Below are 21,355 nucleotides of genomic sequence, written 5' to 3'. Positions count from 1 at the left end.
TTGTTTAGATAGTTAGCATATACAGAATTTTCACTGTGCACACATTGAGTCTGGTTTTTTCAGACACAATGGGAAAAGCTTGAGCAAGGACATCAGCAAGGTGCAATGCTGTCAAGATTCTCCACCTGTTCTGGCAGTGGCATTTATACTTTGGCAATATGGCTTGGCACTGTTTCGGAAGGCACAGAGCAAGCACCTCTGCTAGCAATGTAAATGATGGAAAAAACAGTTGAAAGAAGTTGAGGAGAAATGGGAATCTGTCTTTATATCTTCTTTATTCCGAACATGCTTACTCTAATATTTCCTTCGGTTCTTCTCTAGCTGGAGTACTACATATCTTCCGTTTCTCCAGATTCATATGTTTCTATCACTGAAAGCCTTCATTTATCTGGCCACAAAGTGATAATCATAACCTGTTTTCACAGGTAGAGCCAAGAGATACGAGGTAACTCACATAAGGCATATTGACAAAGACAATAGCTTTTTTGTGACTCAAAGAGAATGAGAAAAATCATTTATATTATGCTGATATGCATATGTCAGTAATGTCAAATTAAATGTACGATAGGAGAGTGCTGATGACTTGTTAATTCTAATTATCTCTGAACAGAGGATTTGTGCAGGTATTATAAAAACACAGTAATTATGGATATATTTTGTCTTTTAACATAAGAAGGAAAAACTGAACTATAAAGTAATAGGTCTAGTACATTGCAATTTTAAAAAAGATAAAACAAAGAGTAACAGTAGAAAGTGAGCAGCTACCTTATTGTATATGTAGAGGATATTGGTGCTACGTCAGAGTGGATTTTGACCTCTTCAATGATCCAAAAATATTGATTTAATAACAATAAATAAACAACGGGCAAATAGCCTTTTACTATGTCATGAAACATATGTTTGAAATAGCTGGGTAAAGTCATTAGGATATGGGGAAACTAGATCATTGAAAGTTATAGAAGTAAGGCTCAAAAGCTGTATGTACAATTTCAAATTTTCATGATAGTGTGGGCCCAGTGATATGTTGGTATGAGAGAGGAAATGGATGGATGAGAAGCAATGAAGCAATGGTCCAAGGTGAATCTACATAAGGAATGACCTGTGCTGTTCCAGTTATGTATGTGTAGACAGTGAGCGAGCCCAAGGAAGAGATGACCTGTACAGTTTCTTTTATGTAGCAGGGTAAGGAAAGGGACAACTTCATGACAAAGATTATAGTATAAGAACACAATACCTACCCATATAATAAGGTGTGAGCTCAGTTATTACAAATGCCAAAGCTAGGACACACTAATGTGACTAAGTCATGCTAATGAAGTATCCTCCAAAGCATTCAAAAGCAAATGGATTTGTGTGTTGACTCACAGTATATGTGAGATTTGAAGTCATAGGAAAATAGCGCAGAGTGAAATGTCAGCGTGTAGCTCCTTATAGCAAGTAAAAACGTAAACCTTATAAATTTCACAGGGTGTATACGAGGTCAAGGAAAAAAAAAATCCCGGATTTCCCGGTTAAAAATACACTTTCTCCCGGGTGAAAACATACTTTTTCCCTGTTAACTGACAGTATATTTTCTCTCGGAACTGTATAACTTATCAGTCCTTTGAATGATTATGGTTTTATACACAGGCGTAGAATTTCCCGGCACTATCGAAAACTAAACACAGGGAAAAAACACGTTCCCAGAGATCTTTGATGTGCAGCAACATGTACACTGCATATTTTCGTATTACGAAAGTATAAATTTGAATTCCACCAAACACCGCATGTTACTTTCTGAAGCATTGAAATTGAAATTGCGATGCGTTTTTGTAAGCCAGTCATAGCTCAAGTCACGTGATCTCGCCAGCCGATGACTGCAGTTATTCAGTGCTTAGGACACGTGATGTACTCAGCCAATAGCAACATCAATGTTAAGTAGCACGAACACACAAACAGAAAAAGTTAATGGTTCAATTTAATATACATAGTGTTGCTACACGAAACGCAAAGCTTTCACATGTAATATTTGTCTATAAGATTAATACGCTGCAAGAGAAGCTAAGCTTTCACATATAATGTTGGTCTTTTACGCGCGTATTACAATTTAAGGTATATCACACAAATGTGCCAGTAAAATTTTAAATAACGACATAAATTTCTGATCTGGGCTCAAAATTCATCTAAATGACTCGTCATTGAAGAGCTGATTTTTAAATGAGAGTGAAATGCTCTGTGATTTAAGAGATTCGTCGTACATTCTCGCACATAGTTCCGGTGTAACTGCCAGTATGGTACTTTGATGGTAACGCTTTTCAAACCACCATCCGGAATATTTTCCCGCAACCTGTTAGTAATAGATTCGTTTCTGAAGATGCCAGAGAGTGCCAGATGACAGGCGTCACTGCGCTTGCGCAGCTACGATGTTGTAGGGAGCCCGTATGTTCGTACGTGTAAAACATTAAAAGATCTTACATTATATCATAAAAGAAACAAGACATCAGAGGATACTCCAAGAGCATTGGAATTGCATGACCCAAACTAAAATGTGCACATTTAAAGTGCACATTCGTATGTCCAGATTCCCAGTGAAGTAGGCCACGATCTGATATTAAGTTTTCAATGTGGTTTTCGGGATGGAAATTTTCTTGAAGTACCAGTACTGTGTTAACGCATGTTTGGTTCTTTATTATGGCATAATGCCATACGTGCTAGAAGTTGAAAACGTGCACCTGAAATGCAGCGAACAGTGTGTGGAATTAAACACTTTATTTCAAATATATTGTCTGCCTCAGCGGAAAAGATTAATAAAAGAAAATTCCGTTAGCAAACTGACAAAAATGACTTCATTGTTCTGCAAGGCAATTAATACTTGACTGTCAGAAAGGTGGAAATAAAATAAAATCTGCAGCTAGTAACACATTTTAGCCTTCCGTAATTATGTGAATGTATTTTAATTCACTTGATAGCTCCCGGGCACAAAAATCTGTTTTTTTATTTGACGTGAGAGCAGTAAACAAAGAGGAAACAGCAAATTCACTAAATCTAAACATGGGTCATGTGGAGACTACCCACTTCCCCACTGTAACTCAGACTGCTCTGCGCATCAGCCCTGGATCTACGATAATTCCGAACCTGGGCAATACCCTGCCACTCCCTCGAGCGTTTGAGATAGGACGTCAATAATTTTAAAAAATCGAATTTTCAAAAATATGTTCATTTTGTAGTGCACATCTTTCTGAAGAGTTTGATGGATAAAACATATGTGTTCGAGGAAATGTAACACGTGTCATTTGGTCGTAAGTGTGCCAAAGTGTAGTGCCTCGCCTCCTCACACAGCATTCTTCTATCACACGTCACTGTACTTCGCTCTGTGGAATGGAAACGTGTATATTTTGTGAGGGATGCCATCAAACCATATTCAGGACAGTGGGAATTAGAATGTCCTGTGGTGCCTCTCCTGCTTACAGTCAGCCGGTTTGACATCCTGTCCCTTTTCTTTTCTTTTTTTTTAAAAAAACTCTTCGAAAATCTGCACTCTTTATTCCCTATCGGTTAACAACTTGCTGCTTTGTGTGGCATAAAATTAAATATAGGATACATAAACCCAGTAAAGACATGAGACAAGCTAGACAATACACATTTCTTCAGTCCTTAGCTCCTAGAATTTTTTCTCTCTAATCTTGCTACAGCTTTACATGGCGTGCTTTCCTTTCTGCAAAAGAATCTATTACCTCAAAGTTCATCAAACGTTTTGCTGCATGAAACGTCGATATGCTGTTGTCTAATGCTGAAAAAGCTATTAATACAAATACGACTCAAGACTAGTGTGGTTTCCCAAACTGATTACGTCTATTTTGTCACTGTCTGCTAGATAAAACAAAATAGGCCTTTCTAATACTGCAACAATTGTAACACACATCAAATAAATGTGACTGTTTTGGCACAAACTGTCTTTTTTGTAATGACAGAATATAATTCACAAGGTACCAATATCAAATGCCTATTAGACCAGCTACAAGCAAAAAGCTTTACGTTAGGAAATAGTTTCACACTTCATTCATACGCTCCAGTTTCCCAGTTTCCGGTCAGGCGTTGTTACATGTTCGTACAATGCGTTTTCCAGCTTCTTCCAGAATAGAACTTAATGCAGCTGCTAGCCGGGGACAGTACAACTGGCCCTTACTAGTATAGCGATCTGACCAAAAATTTTCTGTCAAATTTTCATTTTCTTGGATACACTGAGAAGGCTGTTATTCGTTTATTTTCACTCCTGTAGTCTGAGTCTGTGGATGTCGCTAGTAATTATAACAACGCTCATCATTCGCAAACCCAATCAACCACACAATCAGAGAGCGGTTGGCATTCATCCGTTCGGCCTTACTCCGCTCAGCTCGTACAGCCCCTTTTGTCTGTAGGAAAGTTTGTTTCTAATGCGACGAGGATTCCCCTGACAAAGACATCATGTACACTATGCAAGCATTCACAAATCAACTTACGGTTCATTCAGAAATCAACTTAGAATGTGTTCAAAAACCGACAGGAATGTGTTTCAAAGTCATACGAATAATCGATAGACTAACGTGCGCTGGATGCTAGTCGCTTTGTGAAACATGATTTTTTCCCTCAGGAATATGAATTTGCCCCCTCCCCCCCCCCCCCCCCCCCGCCCCCTAGATCTGGGCCTGCTGTGCATGCATGAATCTGGCAGCTTGGGCACTTCAGTAAAATTTTTCCCGGTAGCATCTAGCATTCTAGCTGCTTGCTGCGACTGCTTACACAGCCAACAGCCACATTTCTGTAGCCAGAAGCGGGAGAAGGTACTACTCAACTGCACATGCGCATGATCCCACTCGTTAGTGCTAAAACGAATATAATGTAAACAGCTGTGACGTCACGCTCATCAGTGGCAATTTGTTGTTACGAAGCATAGCCTTTGACACATATTGCTGTAGGCAGACGCTTGTATGAGCACTGTGTTTTGTTGCTGTATATGGCATATTTCCTTTGCAATTGAAGTTTATTTTCGTTTTTTTCTCTCGTTCATGTTTTATTGCTGCAGTATTATCCTGCAGTAGCGGGATACAGTAATATCCTTTGTTAGAGTATCGGTTCTTACCAGTCAAAATTACAAAAATTTAACTGAAAACAAAAACAATGGAAAATTCCCGGAATTCTAAAAAATTCCCGGGTTTTCCCCAGTTTTCTCCCGGATGAAAAAATTCCCGGGTTTTTCCCGGATCTCCCGGTTGTCCCAGGTCTTATATACCCTGATTTCAATAACTTTGAGAACATGGGGCTGGTATATGCAGTGATTTAAAAGCAGTGTAAAGCTAATTGCCTTTGAGGAATATGGTACATTATAAAGATAAGCAAAAGAGAACTGAAACTGTTGTTAAATTAGTAATCACAAACTTAAAATGATTTCAGTTATGTATGATCATGCATGTTCTGCTGTGTGGAAAAACGATATTGAATTCACTCTTATGACAGATTAATTATAGCAATTAAAATAATTTATCAAAAGTTGAAGATTATAAAAAAATTGTAATTTGTTAAGTAAGTTATTTTTACACATCTATTTTCTTAGTGGGGAGACCTATGGTGTAACAGGTTGTTCTACATCTTCCTCGCAATCAGAAACCAGCTGTTCGTGTAGATATGTTCTTTAGGTAGTTAGCTTATACAGAATTTCCAGTGTGCACACTTTGATTTTGGTTTGTGCAGAGACAGTAGATGGATCCTTGTGATTGAATTACACTTTTTTGTGTCCGTGCATAGTGTGGTTGTATGAGCAAATTATGGAAATTCTTTTCTAGGTAGTAAACCCTAGTGGTGACACTAGTTATTGCCCTGGATGGGCAAACATTGGCTTATGCTTTTCACAACATTGTTAATACAGTGGATGGGTACACACTGGATTATGTTTTTTTGTGGCTGTGCATACTCTGTGGTACATCATTTGATCATCATCCAGAATCCTGTATGAAGGACATTGTACAAAGCATCCATTGCATCAAGAAGCAGCTGAAAGAGCTGAAAATAAGTAAGTAACATGCTCTGGATGAAAACATCAATTCAGTATTACAGAGGGTCCTCTACAGCATTGCCCCTTAGGTAGCTTGCATTTATCATAAATATCTCATCCAGTGTAAAGCCCAAGTGACTAAAGAAGCACAGGTGATTCTTATCCATATGAAGGTAAAGAAAATGAATCCAGAAAATTACTATTATTAACATAGGTTTGCTGCAGTATTCTTAAAAGATATTCTGAGTTTGAATATAATAAATTTCTCACATGATATCCTGCCGAAACTTGGATGAAGGGCAACAGGCAGATTCCATATTCCTAGATTTCCAGAAAAAGTTTGACACAGTGCACCATTGCAGAATGTTAACAAAGGTGAGAGCACACAGAACAGGTTCCCAGATATGAGAGTGCCTCGAAGACTTCTTAAGTAATAGCATATAGTACGTTGTCCTAAATGGCATGTGTTCATCAGAGATAAGAGTATCAAGAGGAGTGCACAGGTAAGTGTGATAGGAATACTCTTACTCTCTATACAGGGTGTTGCAAAAAGGTACGGCCAAACTTCCAGGAAACATTCCTCACACACAAAGAAAGAAAATATGTTATGTGGACATGTGTCCGGAAACACTTACTTTCCATGTTAGAGCTCTCTTCGAATCACATTAATCATGAAATGGAAACACACAGCAACAGAACTTACCAGCATGACTTCAAACACTTTGTTACAGGAAATGTTCAAAATGTCCTCCGATAGCGAGGATACATGCGTCCACCCTCCCTCGCATGGACTCCCTGATGCGCTGATGTATCCCTGGAGAATGGCGTATTGTATCACAGCCGTCCACAATACGAGCACGAAGAGTCTCTACATTTTGTACCGAGGTTGCGTAGACAAGAGCTTTCAAATGCCCCCATAAATGAAAGTCAGGAGGGTTGAGGTCAGGAGAGTGTGGAGGCCACGGAATTGGTCCGCCTCTACCAATCCATCGGTCACCGAATCTGTTGTTGAGAAGCGTACGAACACTTCGACTGAAATGTGCAGGAGCTCCATCGTGCATGAACCACATGTTGTGTCGTACTTGTAAAGGCACATGTTCTAGCAGCACAGGTAGAGTATCCCATATGAAATCATGATAACATGCTCCATTGAGCGTAGGTGGAAGAACATGGGGCCCAATCAAGACATCACCAACAATGCCTGCCCTAACGTTCACAGAAAATCTGTGTTGATGACGTGATTGCACAATTGCATGCGGATTCTTGTCAGTCCACACATGTTGATTGTGAAAATTTACAATTTGATCATGTTGGAATGAAGCCTCATCCGTAAAGAGAACATTTGCACTGAAATGAGGATTGACACATTGTTGGATGAACCATTCGCAGAAGTGTGCCCGTGGAGGTCAATCAGCTGCTGATAGTGCCTGCACACGCTGTACACGGTACGGAAACAACTTGTTCTCCCGTAGCACTCTCCATACAGTGACGTGGTCAATGTTACCTTGTGCAGCAGCAACTTCTCTGACGCTGACATTAGGGTTATCGTCAACTGCACGAAGAATTGCCTCGTCCATTGCAGGTGTCCTCGTCGTTCTAGGTGATCCCCAGTTGCAAGTCATAGGCTGGAATGTTCCGTGCTCTCTAAGATGCCAATCAATTGCTTCGAACGTCTTCCTGTCGGGACACCTTCGTTCTGGAAATCTGTCTCAATCCTAACGTACCGCGCCACAGCTATTGCCCCGTGCTAATCCATACATCAAATGGGCATCTGCCAACTCTGCATTTGTAAACATTGCACTGACTGCAAAACCACGTTCGTGATGAACACTAACCTGTTGATGCTACGTACTGATGTGCTTGATGCTAGTACTGTAGAGCAATGAGTCGCATGTCAACACAAGCACCGAAGTCAACAGTACCTTCCTTCAATTGGGCCAACTGGCGGTGAATCGAGGAAGTACAGTACATATTGACGAAACTAAAATGAGCTCTAACATGGAAATTAAGCATTTCCAGACACATGTCCACATAACATCTTTTCTTTATTTGTGTGTGAGGAATGTTTCCTGAAAGTTTGGCCGTACCTTTTTGTAACACCCTGTATAGATAAATGATCTGATAGATAGGGTGAGCAGCAATCTGTGACTGTTTGCTAATGATTCTGTAGTGTACAGAATGGTTTAGTCATTGACTAACTATAGAAGGATACAAGATGGCTTAGAAAAAATTTATAGTTGATGTGATGAATTTCAGCTTTTATATATATATATATATATATATATATATATATATATATATATATATATATATATATATATATATATATATATATCAAAAAACAAAGATGATATGACTTACCAAACGAAAGCACTGGCAGGTCGAAAGAGACACAAACAAACACAAACACACACACACAAAATTCAAGCTTTCGCAACAAACTGTTGCCTCATCAGGAAAGAGGGAAGGAGAGGGAAAGACGAAAGGATGTGGGTTTTAAGGGAGAGGGTAAGGAGTCATTCCAATCCCGGGAGCGGAAAGACTTACCTTAGGGGGAAAAAAGGACAGGTATACACTCACGCACACACACACACACACACACACACACACACACACACATACATCAGCATATACACAGACACAAGCAGACATGTTTAAAGACAAAGAGTTTGGGCAGAGATGTCAGTCGAGGTGGAAGTGCAGAGGCGAAGATGTTGAATGACAGGTGAGGTATGAGTGACGGCAACTTGAAATTAGCGGAGATTGAGGCCTGGTGGATAACGGGAAGAGAGGATATATTGAAGGGCAAGTTCCCATCTCCGGAGTTCGGATAGGTTGGTGTTAGTGGGAAGTATCCAGATAACCCGGACGGTGTAACACTGTGCCAAGATGTGCTGGCCGTGCACCAAGGCATGTTTAGCCACAGGGTGATCCTCATTACCAACAAACACTGTCTGCCTATGTCCATTCATGCGAATGGACAGTTTGTTGCTGGTCATTCCCACATAGAAAGCGTCACAGTGTAGGCAGGTCAGTTGGTAAATCACGTGGGTGCTTTCACACATGGCTCTGCCTTTGATCGTGTACACCTTCCGGGTTACAGGACTGGAGTAGGTGGTGGTGGAAGGGTGCATGGGACAGGTTTTACACCGGGGGCGGTTACAAGGGTAGGAGCCAGAGGGTAGGGAAGGTGGTTTGGGGATTTCATAGGGATGAACCAAGAGGTTACGAAGGTTAGGTGGACGGCGGAAAGACACACTTGGTGGAGTGGGGAGGATATCATGAAGGATGGATCTCATTTCGGGGCAGGATTTGAGGAAGTCATATCCCTGCTGGAGAGCCACATTCAGAGTCTGATCCAGTTCCGGGAAGTATCCTGTCACAAGTGGGGCACTTTTGAGGTTCTTCTGTGAGAGGTTCTGGGTTTGAGGGGATGAGGAAGTGGCTCTGGTTATTTGCTTCTGTACCAGGTCGGGAGGGTAGTTGCGGGATGCGAAAGCTGTTTTCAGGTTGTTGGTGTAATGGTTTAGGGATTCAGGACTGGAGCAGACTGTGTTTGTTTGTGTGTCTATCGACCTGCCAGAGCTTTTTTGTTTGGTAAGTCTCATCATCTTTGTTTATTTATATATATATATATATATATATATATATATATATATATTCTTTATTTGTGGGCAGCTTTGAGCTTGGCACCATGTTAAGTGTCCTGCAATATATGTTACAGACTACAGATGTAAAATCAAATACCTGAAAATGGCATAACAAGCCAAACCCTGGGTTGTATTTAAATAAATAATAAAACAGTCAAATGGTGGTGTGTTGCTTCAAAAGAAAAAAGTCAATTAAATATCTCGCGTAACTCTGAAAAGCATATAAAATGGAACAAGCATCTAAGGTCGGCAATATGGAAGGCGAATAGTCAGCTTTGGTCTATTCGGAGAATTTTAGGAAAGTGGAGCACACCTATAAAGGAGACTGCATATAGACCTGTAGCAAAATCCATTATTGAGTACTGCTAGGGTGTTTGGGATCCCCACCAGGTCAGATTACAGGAAGACTTCAAAACAATTCAGAGGCGGGCTGTTAGATTTGTTACCAGTATGTTTGATCAATACTTGATTATTATGGAGATACTTCATGAACTCAAGTGGGAATCCGTGGAGGGAAGACAATGTTCTTCCCACACAACATTGATGAGAAAATTTAGAGAACTGGTTTTTGAAGCCGGCAGCAGAACAATCTACTGCCAACAACTTACATTTTGTGTAAGGACCACGATGGTAAATAAGAGAAATTAGGGCTCATACAAAGGCATACATACAGTCATTTCTCCCCCACTCCATTTGTGAGTGCAACAGGGAAGGAAAGTACAAGTAGTGGTACAAGGGATCCTCCACCATGCCCCATATGGTGGTTAGCAGAGTAAGTAAGTATGTATGTAAATCATCTGGTTGATCTAACCATTGCTGCTACATCTAGGATTTCAACGACTGCATAGTTTTTACCAACTTTATCTGTGTTTTGTGTCATTCCCGTAAAAACTTAAGGCATACAGTGTCAGTCATATAAAACATAGAGCAGAAAATTTATTTCAAAGCTGCTATAGATTCATGTGGTGACTTGATGGCTCACTGGCAAAGTGCCAGGCTAGAAATCTAAAGATCTCAGGGGTCAATCTCCAGTCAATACTAGGATTTTTATCTGTCAATTATCACTTTTTTCACCTCTGGAAATGTCTATTGCTAAGAAAAACGCTGAGTTGCACTGTGGTTCAGAAGTGACATTGAACTGTTTCTCCCCCTATAGCTGGCTGGGTAAGCCAGTTCAAAGGTCAGAGGAAAACATCATAACACTTCCAACAGGACTGTGCCTAGTAGAGCACTATTGTGTTCAAAATAATCTCTGCATTAGTAACTGCTTTACCACTTTTTATGGATTCATGCTTGAACATTTAACAAAATTTTAATAAAACAATTATGCCAACATTCTGCTCTTCTCCCTCCCTCCCCCCCCCCCCCTCCCTCCCTCCCTCCCTCCCAAGGTTATGTTTATGAAGATGTTGTCACATGTGATATCACAATAAAACTCAATTAAATTACATAGTAAACACACTCTATTTAATGACAGAATCTAAACCCTACATACCCGCTGCCTGATGTTCCATGGACTCTGAAACAAACAGAGGAAATATCCTAATGTACATCAATTATGTAATCAATGCTTGCTAGAAGCTACATAAAAATAAACAATAGTTGGAAGGGGGAGCAACTGCAGTAGAACATGTACTCTGGATTTGAAATCATTTTCTTTTAAGTCATGGCAGAAGCTGTGGTTCATAATGCCTGAAATTTGCCAGTTTCAACATTTTCTGCTGTTGCCATATTTACTTAATTAGCTTCAGCTTGCAAGAATCTGGATACTGTAAACAATGACTAGGACTGATCTTTGCCTTAAGGAAACATGGAACAGCACCATCTCGAGGACAAATTAAATCAGAGGAATTCTTAAATAAGCACTATATTGTAACTTGATACATTTCGTGCCACTTGATATGGAATTCAAATGAAAGACTCGTATTCTTAGTTAACAATGTATGCAAAATCTCTGAAAGCCTCAGGCTTAGTAATTTGTCTGAAAGGCATGGCAAACATCACACATCTGTAAAGAAAAATAGAGAGGACAGACATTATCAAAAATTTCCAACAGCAATTTAGAAGCTGAAAATATCCTCCAGTGACTTTTTTAAAGACGAAATGTGTGAAATGAAATGAAACTCTCTCTTCAGTTTTTTTTTTTAATCTCTTCAATGCATGTACTGAACCATGTCAGAGATAAGTGCAACATGACACTGAACAATGTGAAGCAGAATATGCACCTCTGCAATTAGCAGTAACCTGCACCCTGCGTCCATTTAATGTGCAACAATAATGACTTGACAATTTACAATTTTTTTTCTTCAAAATACCGCTCTGTAAATCAGTTAAATGACAAGGATATCATGCATGTGAATCAATTTCTTCATGATTTTATTTGCCAGAAGAACAACATGTTATACATTTTTGAGTATGATAGCAGAAATTTCAATACCTTTCGCTGACAAACTATCTTTCACATCTCAAGAAACAATACAGACAAGTTCTTTTTCTGGATATCCAGATTAAATGGTAAGATTATTGGGGTGTAATGTTTATAGGGTGTATACAAAGACTGACCTGCATCTAAATTCAACCAGTTGCCTTCCTATTGTAGAAGTATAGTGATCTCTTGTGCACTTTACAGTCACAGCCATAAGAGTCATGAGCAGTGACAAGGAGAACACACAAACTATACATGGAATAAGTTTTTGTGCAAGCCATACAGTTTTCAGGAAGTGACTGGTATTGACACATCAAAGACAGCCATATGCAACAAACTACAGAGAAAGGTACGGAGAAAAAATAAGGAAAGAGTGAACACGTGTAAAAATAGCAGACTGGAATAGAGTCAGTATGATATTAAAAGAAAAATATGGGCAAATAAATTTGGAATATGTATATTGGAGATAGGGTACATGGCAATACGTGCTAATATGGATAAGAAAAAATGGAGAGATGGAGCAAAAAGATAATGGGCAGCCAAGAAAGAGCAGACAATTGGTATATACATGGAAAAAATCAGAGAAAAATACATAATGATGATAACCTTGTACTACGTCAGAAAATTAAAGTGGCCGGAAGAAGACAAAAACAAACAGAAGAATCAATAAAGGATGGAAAGAGGTGGGCAGAGAAAAGAAGATCAACGTACACAATTAGGCAAGGATTCTATCTACATCCATACTCTGCAAATCAATGTGAAGTGTATGACAGAGGGTATTTCCAACTGCACCAGTTATTAGGGCCTCTTCTTGCACCATTCACAGGAGAAATAGATGTTTAAACACCTCTGGTGCATACTGTAATTACTCTAATATTGCCCTTGCATTCCCTATGGGAGTGATAATAGGGGATTGTAGTATATTCCTAGATTCATCAATCAAAACTGGTTCTTGAAACTTTTTATAAGTATGCTTTATCAGAATAGGTGGCATCTTATCTTCAAGTAACTGTCAGTACAGTTTCTTCAGCATCTCTGTAACACTCTCCCACACATCAAACAAACCTGTGACCATTCATGTTGCCCTTCTCTGTGTACATTTAATATCCCATCTTACTCCTATTTAGCAGAGGTCCCACACAACTGAGCAATAACTAACTACTCACTTCTGGGCACTGTTTTTTACTCACAGGATCTAGACATATTAAAGATAAAAAGGGGCTATCTCGGCTGCAAATTTGGCATACAGTCTGTTAGGGATTTTATCATGGCCTTGAGCTTTGTTCGATTTTAGTAATCCAAGCTGTTTCTCAATGCCATTCATCCTTGCAGTGGTGCGAGAATTAAACTGGAGCAATAATCTTGGATTTTCATTTGTAAACGAATGAAAACCTCATTCAGCATTTCTGTTTTGGCTTTGCCATCCTCAATTTTAGTCTCATGCATGAATATCTGGACATTAACTTTGGTACCATTAACAGCCTTTACAAATGAGCAGAACTTCTTTAAGTTTTGTAAGAGATCCTTTGATAATATGGCTATTATACAGCAGTCTCTGTGACTTTATAAATGATCCTATATCATGCAGGCTCTCTCTCATAATGAACTGTTCCACTAGGTACAATGCCTATGAACAACACGATCAACTATTCTTCTAAATCTGAGCTAAAGATTTTCAATATGCCCCCCTTCAGACTTAAATGGTTCGAGCTTCTTATTTGGTGAATATATACCACCACCTATGTTCGACATCAACATGCAAAGACATGTTCAACATCAAAATGCAATGACCACCCACAGATGGCACGTGGCAGCACTAGTAGTGGACAGTATATAAAACATGTCGGGGGGCATGGAAATTAGCGTAATCATTTTCATAATGTGGAAATGGAGCGATTTATGTGACGTCCAAAATGGCATGATCATTGGCTTTCAGGCCAAAGAGGGAAGCATTTACGAAATGGCTAAATTTGAACTGCTCCTGGGCTGTCATGGTGAAAGCATAGCATGCATAGTAAAACGGTGCTACTCAAAACCAGTACAAAGGAAACTGTGGTACACCAAAGCTCATAGACGACAGGGGCAAACACCAGATGCAGAGGAGTGTACTGGCAAATACACATGCAACTGTTGAGCAACTGACAGCCCAGATGAATCGAGGGGCTACCTACAGTGCCTCCTCAATGACTGTTCATTGAACATTGCTGTGTGTGTGTCTCGGCAGCAGGTGGCTGGTTCATACACCCAATGTTTTATGCTACATCAGATAGATAGCCGACACCTGACAATCATCAGAAAGATCCAGACTGGAGGAGGGAGTGTTATGGGCTGGAAAATATTTTTGTGGCATTCCCTGGGTGATATCATTCTGGAAGGTACAATGGATCAACACAAGCATGCATCTATCCTTGGGTACCATGTCCACACCTGCATGTGATTTCTTTATCCTTGGCATGATGGCATCTACCAGCAGGACAATGTAATGTGTCAGACAGATTGCAGTGAATGTGTGAAGTTCGAACAGCACCAGGACAACTTTATGACAATTCCCTGGCCACCAAACTCACTGTCTTTAAATCCAATCCAGAATCTGTGGGACCACTCGATCAGGCTGCTCACACCATGAATCCTCAACCAAGAAACCTAATACAGCTGGCCAAGGCACTGGAATCAGTATGGCTCCATATCCCTGTCGGGATTTTCAGAACATCATTGACTCTCTTCCTGCACTTCTTGCAGCAGTCTGTGAAGCAAAAAGTGTTTATTCAGGCTTTTGACAGGTGATCACATTAATGTGACTGGACAGTGTCAATTCTTCTACTTGTTTTAGTTTCCATTTGTACTTTTAGTAATCACTGTTGCTACAAGTGCCTCATTGTTACTGATACCAGTTTCTATGTGGGTATCTTCAAAGAGGTCAGATCTATTTGTTGCTATTACGAGGGTGGTTTGAGAAGTTCTCGGCACGGAATAGAAAAAAAGTACTTACATCACTGAAACTTTTTTATTTTCCAATGTAGTCTACTTTTAGGTAAATGCACTTGGTCCAATGATGTTCCAGTGCCTTGATCCCATCTCGAAAATGAGTTTCCTCCAGACCTTCAATGTAGTTGTCAACGCCAGCTATCAATTCTTTGTTTGAAGTGAATCTTTGTCCACCAAGCTAAAATTTCAGTTTTCGGTAGAGATGGAAATCTGATGGTGCCACATCAGGTAAATAAGGTGGGTGTGGCAACAATTCATACCTTAGCTCGTATAATTTTGCCATGGTAAAGCACATGTGTGCAGGCGCACATCAAGAGTCATGGTACCCATCTTGCAGACAATTTTTTCATTTCTAATTCTTCAGTTAAAATATGATATACCCTTTCAGATGACATCTGGCAAGTGTAAGAAATTTCACGCACTTTCAATCGGCGATCCTCCATGACCATTTTTGCAATGATTTCTGGAGAAGTGACACATCTTGGCTGACCACTATGAAGATCACCTAAGCTCTCCTGAACAAATTTAAATTCGTTTGTCCACTTGGCAACAGTTGAATATGCAGGAGCAGAGTCCCCCAGTGTATTCTGGAAATCAGCATGAATGTCCTTTGCTTTCATAATTTTCTTTACGACGTACATAATTACTGCTTGAATCTCGATTTTTCCCATCTTCGCAAATCACTACGGGGGAGTAACAACTGAGCCACATCACTGCCACAGCTCTCTTCTGAGAGCACCGACACGGCATGTGTTTACAGGCAATAGTCCAATGAATATCATGAGAAAAACTCGTTGCACTAGCGCTGACCTCTCGTGGTGATCCCATGAACTTTTCAAACTACCCTCACAGATCCAATATATTCAATCATGAGTGGGTTTCCAAACAATCTGTTCTAGGCAGTTCTCAGAGGATGCATTTAGCAATGTTTCCAGGACATCTTGTCAAGCCTACCGCATAAAAAGCTGTTATGATGGCAACATCACTGAGGCACATATGTACTAGTGAACTTAGGTTTTCTCTCAAGTTTTTAGTTATTTCTGGAGATGAGCCTGGTGGTCAACAGAATATCTCTGATAGAGTGTCTTGCGAAGATGATCTCCATGCAGTTTCTATTTCTATCTCGATGGGTTGAGTGTCTACTGTAGCAAATACACCACTCCCATTTACCGTTATCCTCTGCTTTGATACATACTTAAATTTTCCCTAAAAATTTCACTACTATTGATTTCAGGTTTTAACTAGCTTTTCTGTTCCTAGCAAATGGGGCGTTCAAAAAGAAACGAGCCAGAGGCATAATTACAGAAACCAGTACCTGTATGTTAGAAGTATTGACCCTGGCTGTTGAGACACTTATCCCACTGTGACACAAGGCAGTGAATGATTGTCTCATAAAATTCCCAGGGCTGTGATGTTAACCAGGTCCGCACATACAGCTGGATGTCATCGTTCGAGGTGAATCATTGGCCCCTCAGAGCCTTTTTAAGAGGATCAAAAATGGCGTAATCACAGGGACAGATGTCCAGACTGTGTGGAGGGTGGCTGAGAACCTCCCATTTGAATTTCTGCAGGAGTGCCATGACTGTGTTGGCTGTATGAGGCTTTGCATTGTTGTGGAGCAAAATGAGCCCATGGGTGAGATTGCCTGGTCGTTTAGATTTGATCGCTTGGTGAAGGGTGGTCAAGGTTTGCAATAATGCTGGGCATTCACTGTTGTCTGGTGCTGCAGAAAGTGAATCAGAAGGGGGCCATCTTGGTCAAAGAAGAACGTCAGCATAACCTTTCCTGCACTCATGTGGATGGCAATGTCCAGCTGTACATGTGGAAGTAGTTAACACTGCAGCCCTGGGAATTTTATGAGACAGCCATTCACCACCTTGTGTCACAGTGGGACAAGTGTCTCAACAACCAGGGTCAGTACTTCTAACACATAGGCAATGGTTTCTGTAATTATGGCTCCGGCTCATTTCTTTTTGAACGCCCCTTATATTATGCAAGTTCACTGCTTTTCAGGAGTGCTTCAAACTCTGGCACTTTGTTACGAATGCTTCAGCAGTCAACCACTAGTATTTTAATATTCTCACCTGCAGGGGGCATTTCTGTGTATCTTATGCTGACACATCTAGGTTCCCTACAGCTGGATGGGGTGTTGCCTAATCTGGAAAGCTCTTATGTGCGCCCTAGATGCCTGGGTAGCACTCTTGATGTGTAGTACACACCTGACCCATTTAGGGAGACCTTACAGTTCACAGCCCTATGCCCCATGTCTAGGAAGTTGCAGGCTACCTTGTCGCATAACATTCGAAGTCTCTGGTTAAGTCCTTCTATTCGACTCACAATCAGGAACCAAGATCAATTCTGGTGATGCAAATTATGAGCTTAGATGAAACACTGAGCAAGGCTGGTTTTTCCAATTTTCTCTGCCAGTCACTGGAATGATCCACCTATGGCCTCGGAGCCCAGATGACGGGCATTGTTTTCTCAAAACTGTGCCACAATCTACAGTTGGTTGCACCTTGTTCTGTCAAATGGCTGCCAGAATAGTCTCTTCAAACATGTTGAATGTTGCCCCCCAGGCACATGCACTGAGTGCAATTGGCATTCTTTCAAATCCCTTGTTGTCATTTGCCTAAGTGATACAATTATTCGCCGTATGTTTTAACTGTCAATCATTAATAGACCTTTACCCTTTTGCATCTCCTTCCTCTTAAAACACGACACAACAGGTTTCCTAACAGGTGAAGTGAGCCTCACTAGCTCAGTTTCCATTTCTGTGGAAGGCAGCACCTTGAACTTGTTGGTTAGAAGGGATGGGTGTAACACCCCGAATTCTCCGTAGTACCTGTCTTCCCTACCACCGATGTGCCTCTCACAAACAAGGATAGAACCGAGTGGTTATAATTAAAATGCAGCTACTCACAGACATCCAGCGTGGGCCATAATTACCATATGGCAATGAAACATGGTAGATATTGTAGTGTGTTAATACAGAATGGACTTATGCAAGAAAAAGATTAGTTCCAATTTTGGCACTAGCTGCAATCTGGCATTGTGAATGCAAGAAAGATATATAGAAATGTTTCCATGTGTAATAGATTAGAAACAGGACATGAGCAGAAAAGGTCAAGCAAGTGAGACAGGCATAATGTTGACTTTACTACTAACCACTGCTTAGACAATTTGCTTACTATGAGTACTGTAGACAACAACGAGATGCTGTACAGTGCCAGATTTGCTCTTGGTGGCCAACACTGAACTAATTTTATTTCCACCGTAAATCAGTTCTGCATTAACACATTAGCATATCTACCTAGTTTCATTGTTATATGATAATTACAGCCCACACTGGACCTCCTTGAGCAGCTGTACTTTAATCTAAACCACCTGGTACTTCAGGTACTTCAAGTATCTCTGGTACATGACTCTTGCGTGCTCTCCAGAAACACCCATTTGCAGCAGCTTCCAGCTGGTTGACAATAGTCACGGCAATTTCCAGCTTCTTACAAGTGTCAACTAACTCCTCCTGTGTTTGGGAACAGCATTCATGGTGGGGCTGCACCAAGGCTGGTGCAAATTTTACAGAATAATAAACAAATAACTTTTACAATAAGCCTTATGATTCTCTTTTAATTTCTGGATCTGTTATGTTTCAGGTATTACTAATCCCCTTTAACCTCACGCAATTAGTGTGCAGAATGAGATTTCTATTAAACGTGTGATAATAGTTACAATTTTTTTTTTTTTTTGAGGTTATAGTTGCTAACAAATTCAGAAAACAGAGTTAATTTGATAAATGCAGACATATAAACTCTGCTGGAAGGGAAAATAAAATGGAACAAAATATGCTAATTATAATGCCTATTTTTTTCTTTTCTTAGTACGAAATATGTTATGAACAGCATCACAACTTCTGAAACTGTGATATAAACTGGAATTCAGGATGAATGATTCTTTGAATGAGGATACCACTGCTAAAAACCATATAAAGCAGAAATGCTGATTACAGCATTACTAGCACATCATACATTTTTTGCAGTACACAACATACAAAAGTACACAATATATCATGACACATGCACAAAAATGGATTTAAATTTTACATAAAATTTTTGTACCAAATTTTTTATGTGCACTACTGTAGTGCAACATGTGTAAAAGAGAACTCATCTACCAAAGTTCTGAGAAAACTGCTATTAGAATCATACTTGATACTCCTTTGTGCTCAGTTATTCTCATCATTCACACATCTCGGTGGTTTCACATTCTCTTTGATCACTCAAGTATATTTCACCTGACATGCACAAACAACAACAAAATGGAAGACCTTGTAATGCTGCAAAAATCATATTATGATAATTAATCATTATTCACTAAGAGTTTAGGAACTGTAGGCAAGGAAGGAAGGTGAAGGAACTGACAGCTATAAATCTAAATCATGATAGTACATCTGGTAATTTAACTTTGACAATGATGCATAACAAATACAACATGAATGTCAAAAGCATTGTTCAAGTTCACAGGCTCCTGCAACCTGTGTAAATCTGAACAGAACTATTTTGGATATTAGCCACATCAGTGTGAGACACCAAAACAACTAACATAGCAATACTTATATCATCTTTGCAGTGGTCCCTTTCGAACAGTTCAAGAGTTCTTAAGAGGACCAGCGCAGAAATGGTTGAAATTTCTGCACGTTAGTTGTAGTGTTTCCTAAAGATGCAGCCTAATACTCGAAATGATTTTAGTAAACCATTTTTTGGTATTTGAAATCAATCTGACATACACATAAAATCCCACAGTGATATATTTATAAACTCAAAAAAGACCAGCTGATAATCAAAATTAAGGTCTCTGTAATTTGAATATAAAAACTTTGGTACAAAGTAAAGAACTGCCATGAAACATCTAAAATCAAATACCTTCCACAATCTGTCTTGATGCCACGGGTGATGGGTTGGAGCAAGCATATTGCTATTCTCGAGTGTGAGATCGGTGACGAAGGGTACCTCTTGAACTATCACGAGACTCAATAAGAGCTTCTTTCCGCACGATATCTATGTGGCCAAGGCGAATCATGCGTTCTTCCCACTCTTGCAGCCGTTCTTGGTAGTCTGCAAGATCACGCTGTGACTTTTTTGAGTACTCCTCCTTCTCATTATCAGGTAACTGTTGCCATTCCTCTGCAACTTTTGCCTGCCATTCCTGTAACAGTATGCATAACATCATTACAAAACTTTCAAGAAAGATTATTCTAAATGTGTCCAACATATTTCCTTTATGTTGTGTAGCATGTATTTACAATGATTGTCAAATTATGAAAATAATTAGAACTAATTAATTATTCATCACATACTTCAGAATATAAAGAAGAGAGGCATTAATTTCACACTGTTTAATTTTTAACATTTTAAAGTATTCATTCTTTTAATAGCATGATTATGATAGTGACTTTCAACTCTGGTAATGTTTTGCATATGCGAAAAGCTGATTCCTCATGTGTAGGCTCTTTGTATCCCTGTAATTTGTTGGATGAGCTAGTTCATGAGGTGCAGAAAGCAAAAGCATATCATCTATAATAGAGCAATTCGTGCTAAACTACCTTGACCATGAAGACAGTCTATCCATTCATGTAAAAACTATCCTTTCTGTTAGAAATAACTTCATTTTAAACTATGCATGAAGACTAACTACGAAGGTTACTTTTCAACATTATTGTTGTTCTGGCATTCAGTCTGAAAATGTGTTTGGTGCAGCTCTTCACACTAGTCTATCCTGTGAAAGCATCTTCAGCTTTGAATAGCTACTGCAACATACATCCATTTGAACCTGCTTACTGTAGCCAAACCTTTGCATCCCAGTACTATTTTTAGTCCCTCCACTTCCCTCCACTACCGAACTGAAAATTCATTGATGCCTCAGGATGCATCCTATCGACTGATCCTTCTTTAGTCAAGTAATGCCATAAATTTCTTTTTTCTCCAATTCAATTCAGTACTTTCTCATCAGTTATTCAATCTAATCCATCTAATCTTCAGCATTCTTCTGCAGCACCACATTCCATAAACTTTTATTCTCTTCTTGCCTGAACTACTTATCACACAAGTTTCACTTCAACACATAGCTACTCTTGAGACTCAGAACAGACTTCCAAACACTGAATTTTATATTTGATGTCAACAAATTCCTCTTTTTCTGAAACACTTTTCTTTCATTTTATATCCTCTACTTTCGATAATCACTAGCTATTTTACTACTCAAATAGTAAAACTTGTCCATCACTTTTAATGC

At 39.6% G+C, this 21,355-nt stretch overlaps 1 protein-coding gene across 2 annotated transcripts in view; it reads right to left on the bottom strand.

The window, feature by feature from the left end:
• Positions 1-21,355, bottom strand: part of LOC124777184 (transcription factor A, mitochondrial) — a 103,918-nt gene that overhangs the window by 21,917 nt on the left and 60,646 nt on the right. For both annotated transcript variants that reach the window (XM_047252498.1, XM_047252497.1), the window contains exons 5-6: positions 19,987-20,269; positions 11,153-11,176 (exon numbers count right to left, since the gene is read on the bottom strand). In XM_047252498.1, the coding sequence (XP_047108454.1) occupies positions 20,039-20,269 (231 nt within the window). In that variant the 3' untranslated portion in view covers positions 11,153-11,176; positions 19,987-20,038. The remainder of the gene's footprint in view (positions 1-11,152; positions 11,177-19,986; positions 20,270-21,355) is intronic.

This window comes from Schistocerca piceifrons, chromosome 2, assembly GCF_021461385.2.
Source record: "Schistocerca piceifrons isolate TAMUIC-IGC-003096 chromosome 2, iqSchPice1.1, whole genome shotgun sequence".
NCBI lineage: Eukaryota > Metazoa > Arthropoda > Insecta > Orthoptera > Acrididae > Schistocerca > Schistocerca piceifrons.
Note: the sequence above shows the minus strand (reverse complement) of the source record. Positions and strands in the feature narration are given on the sequence as shown.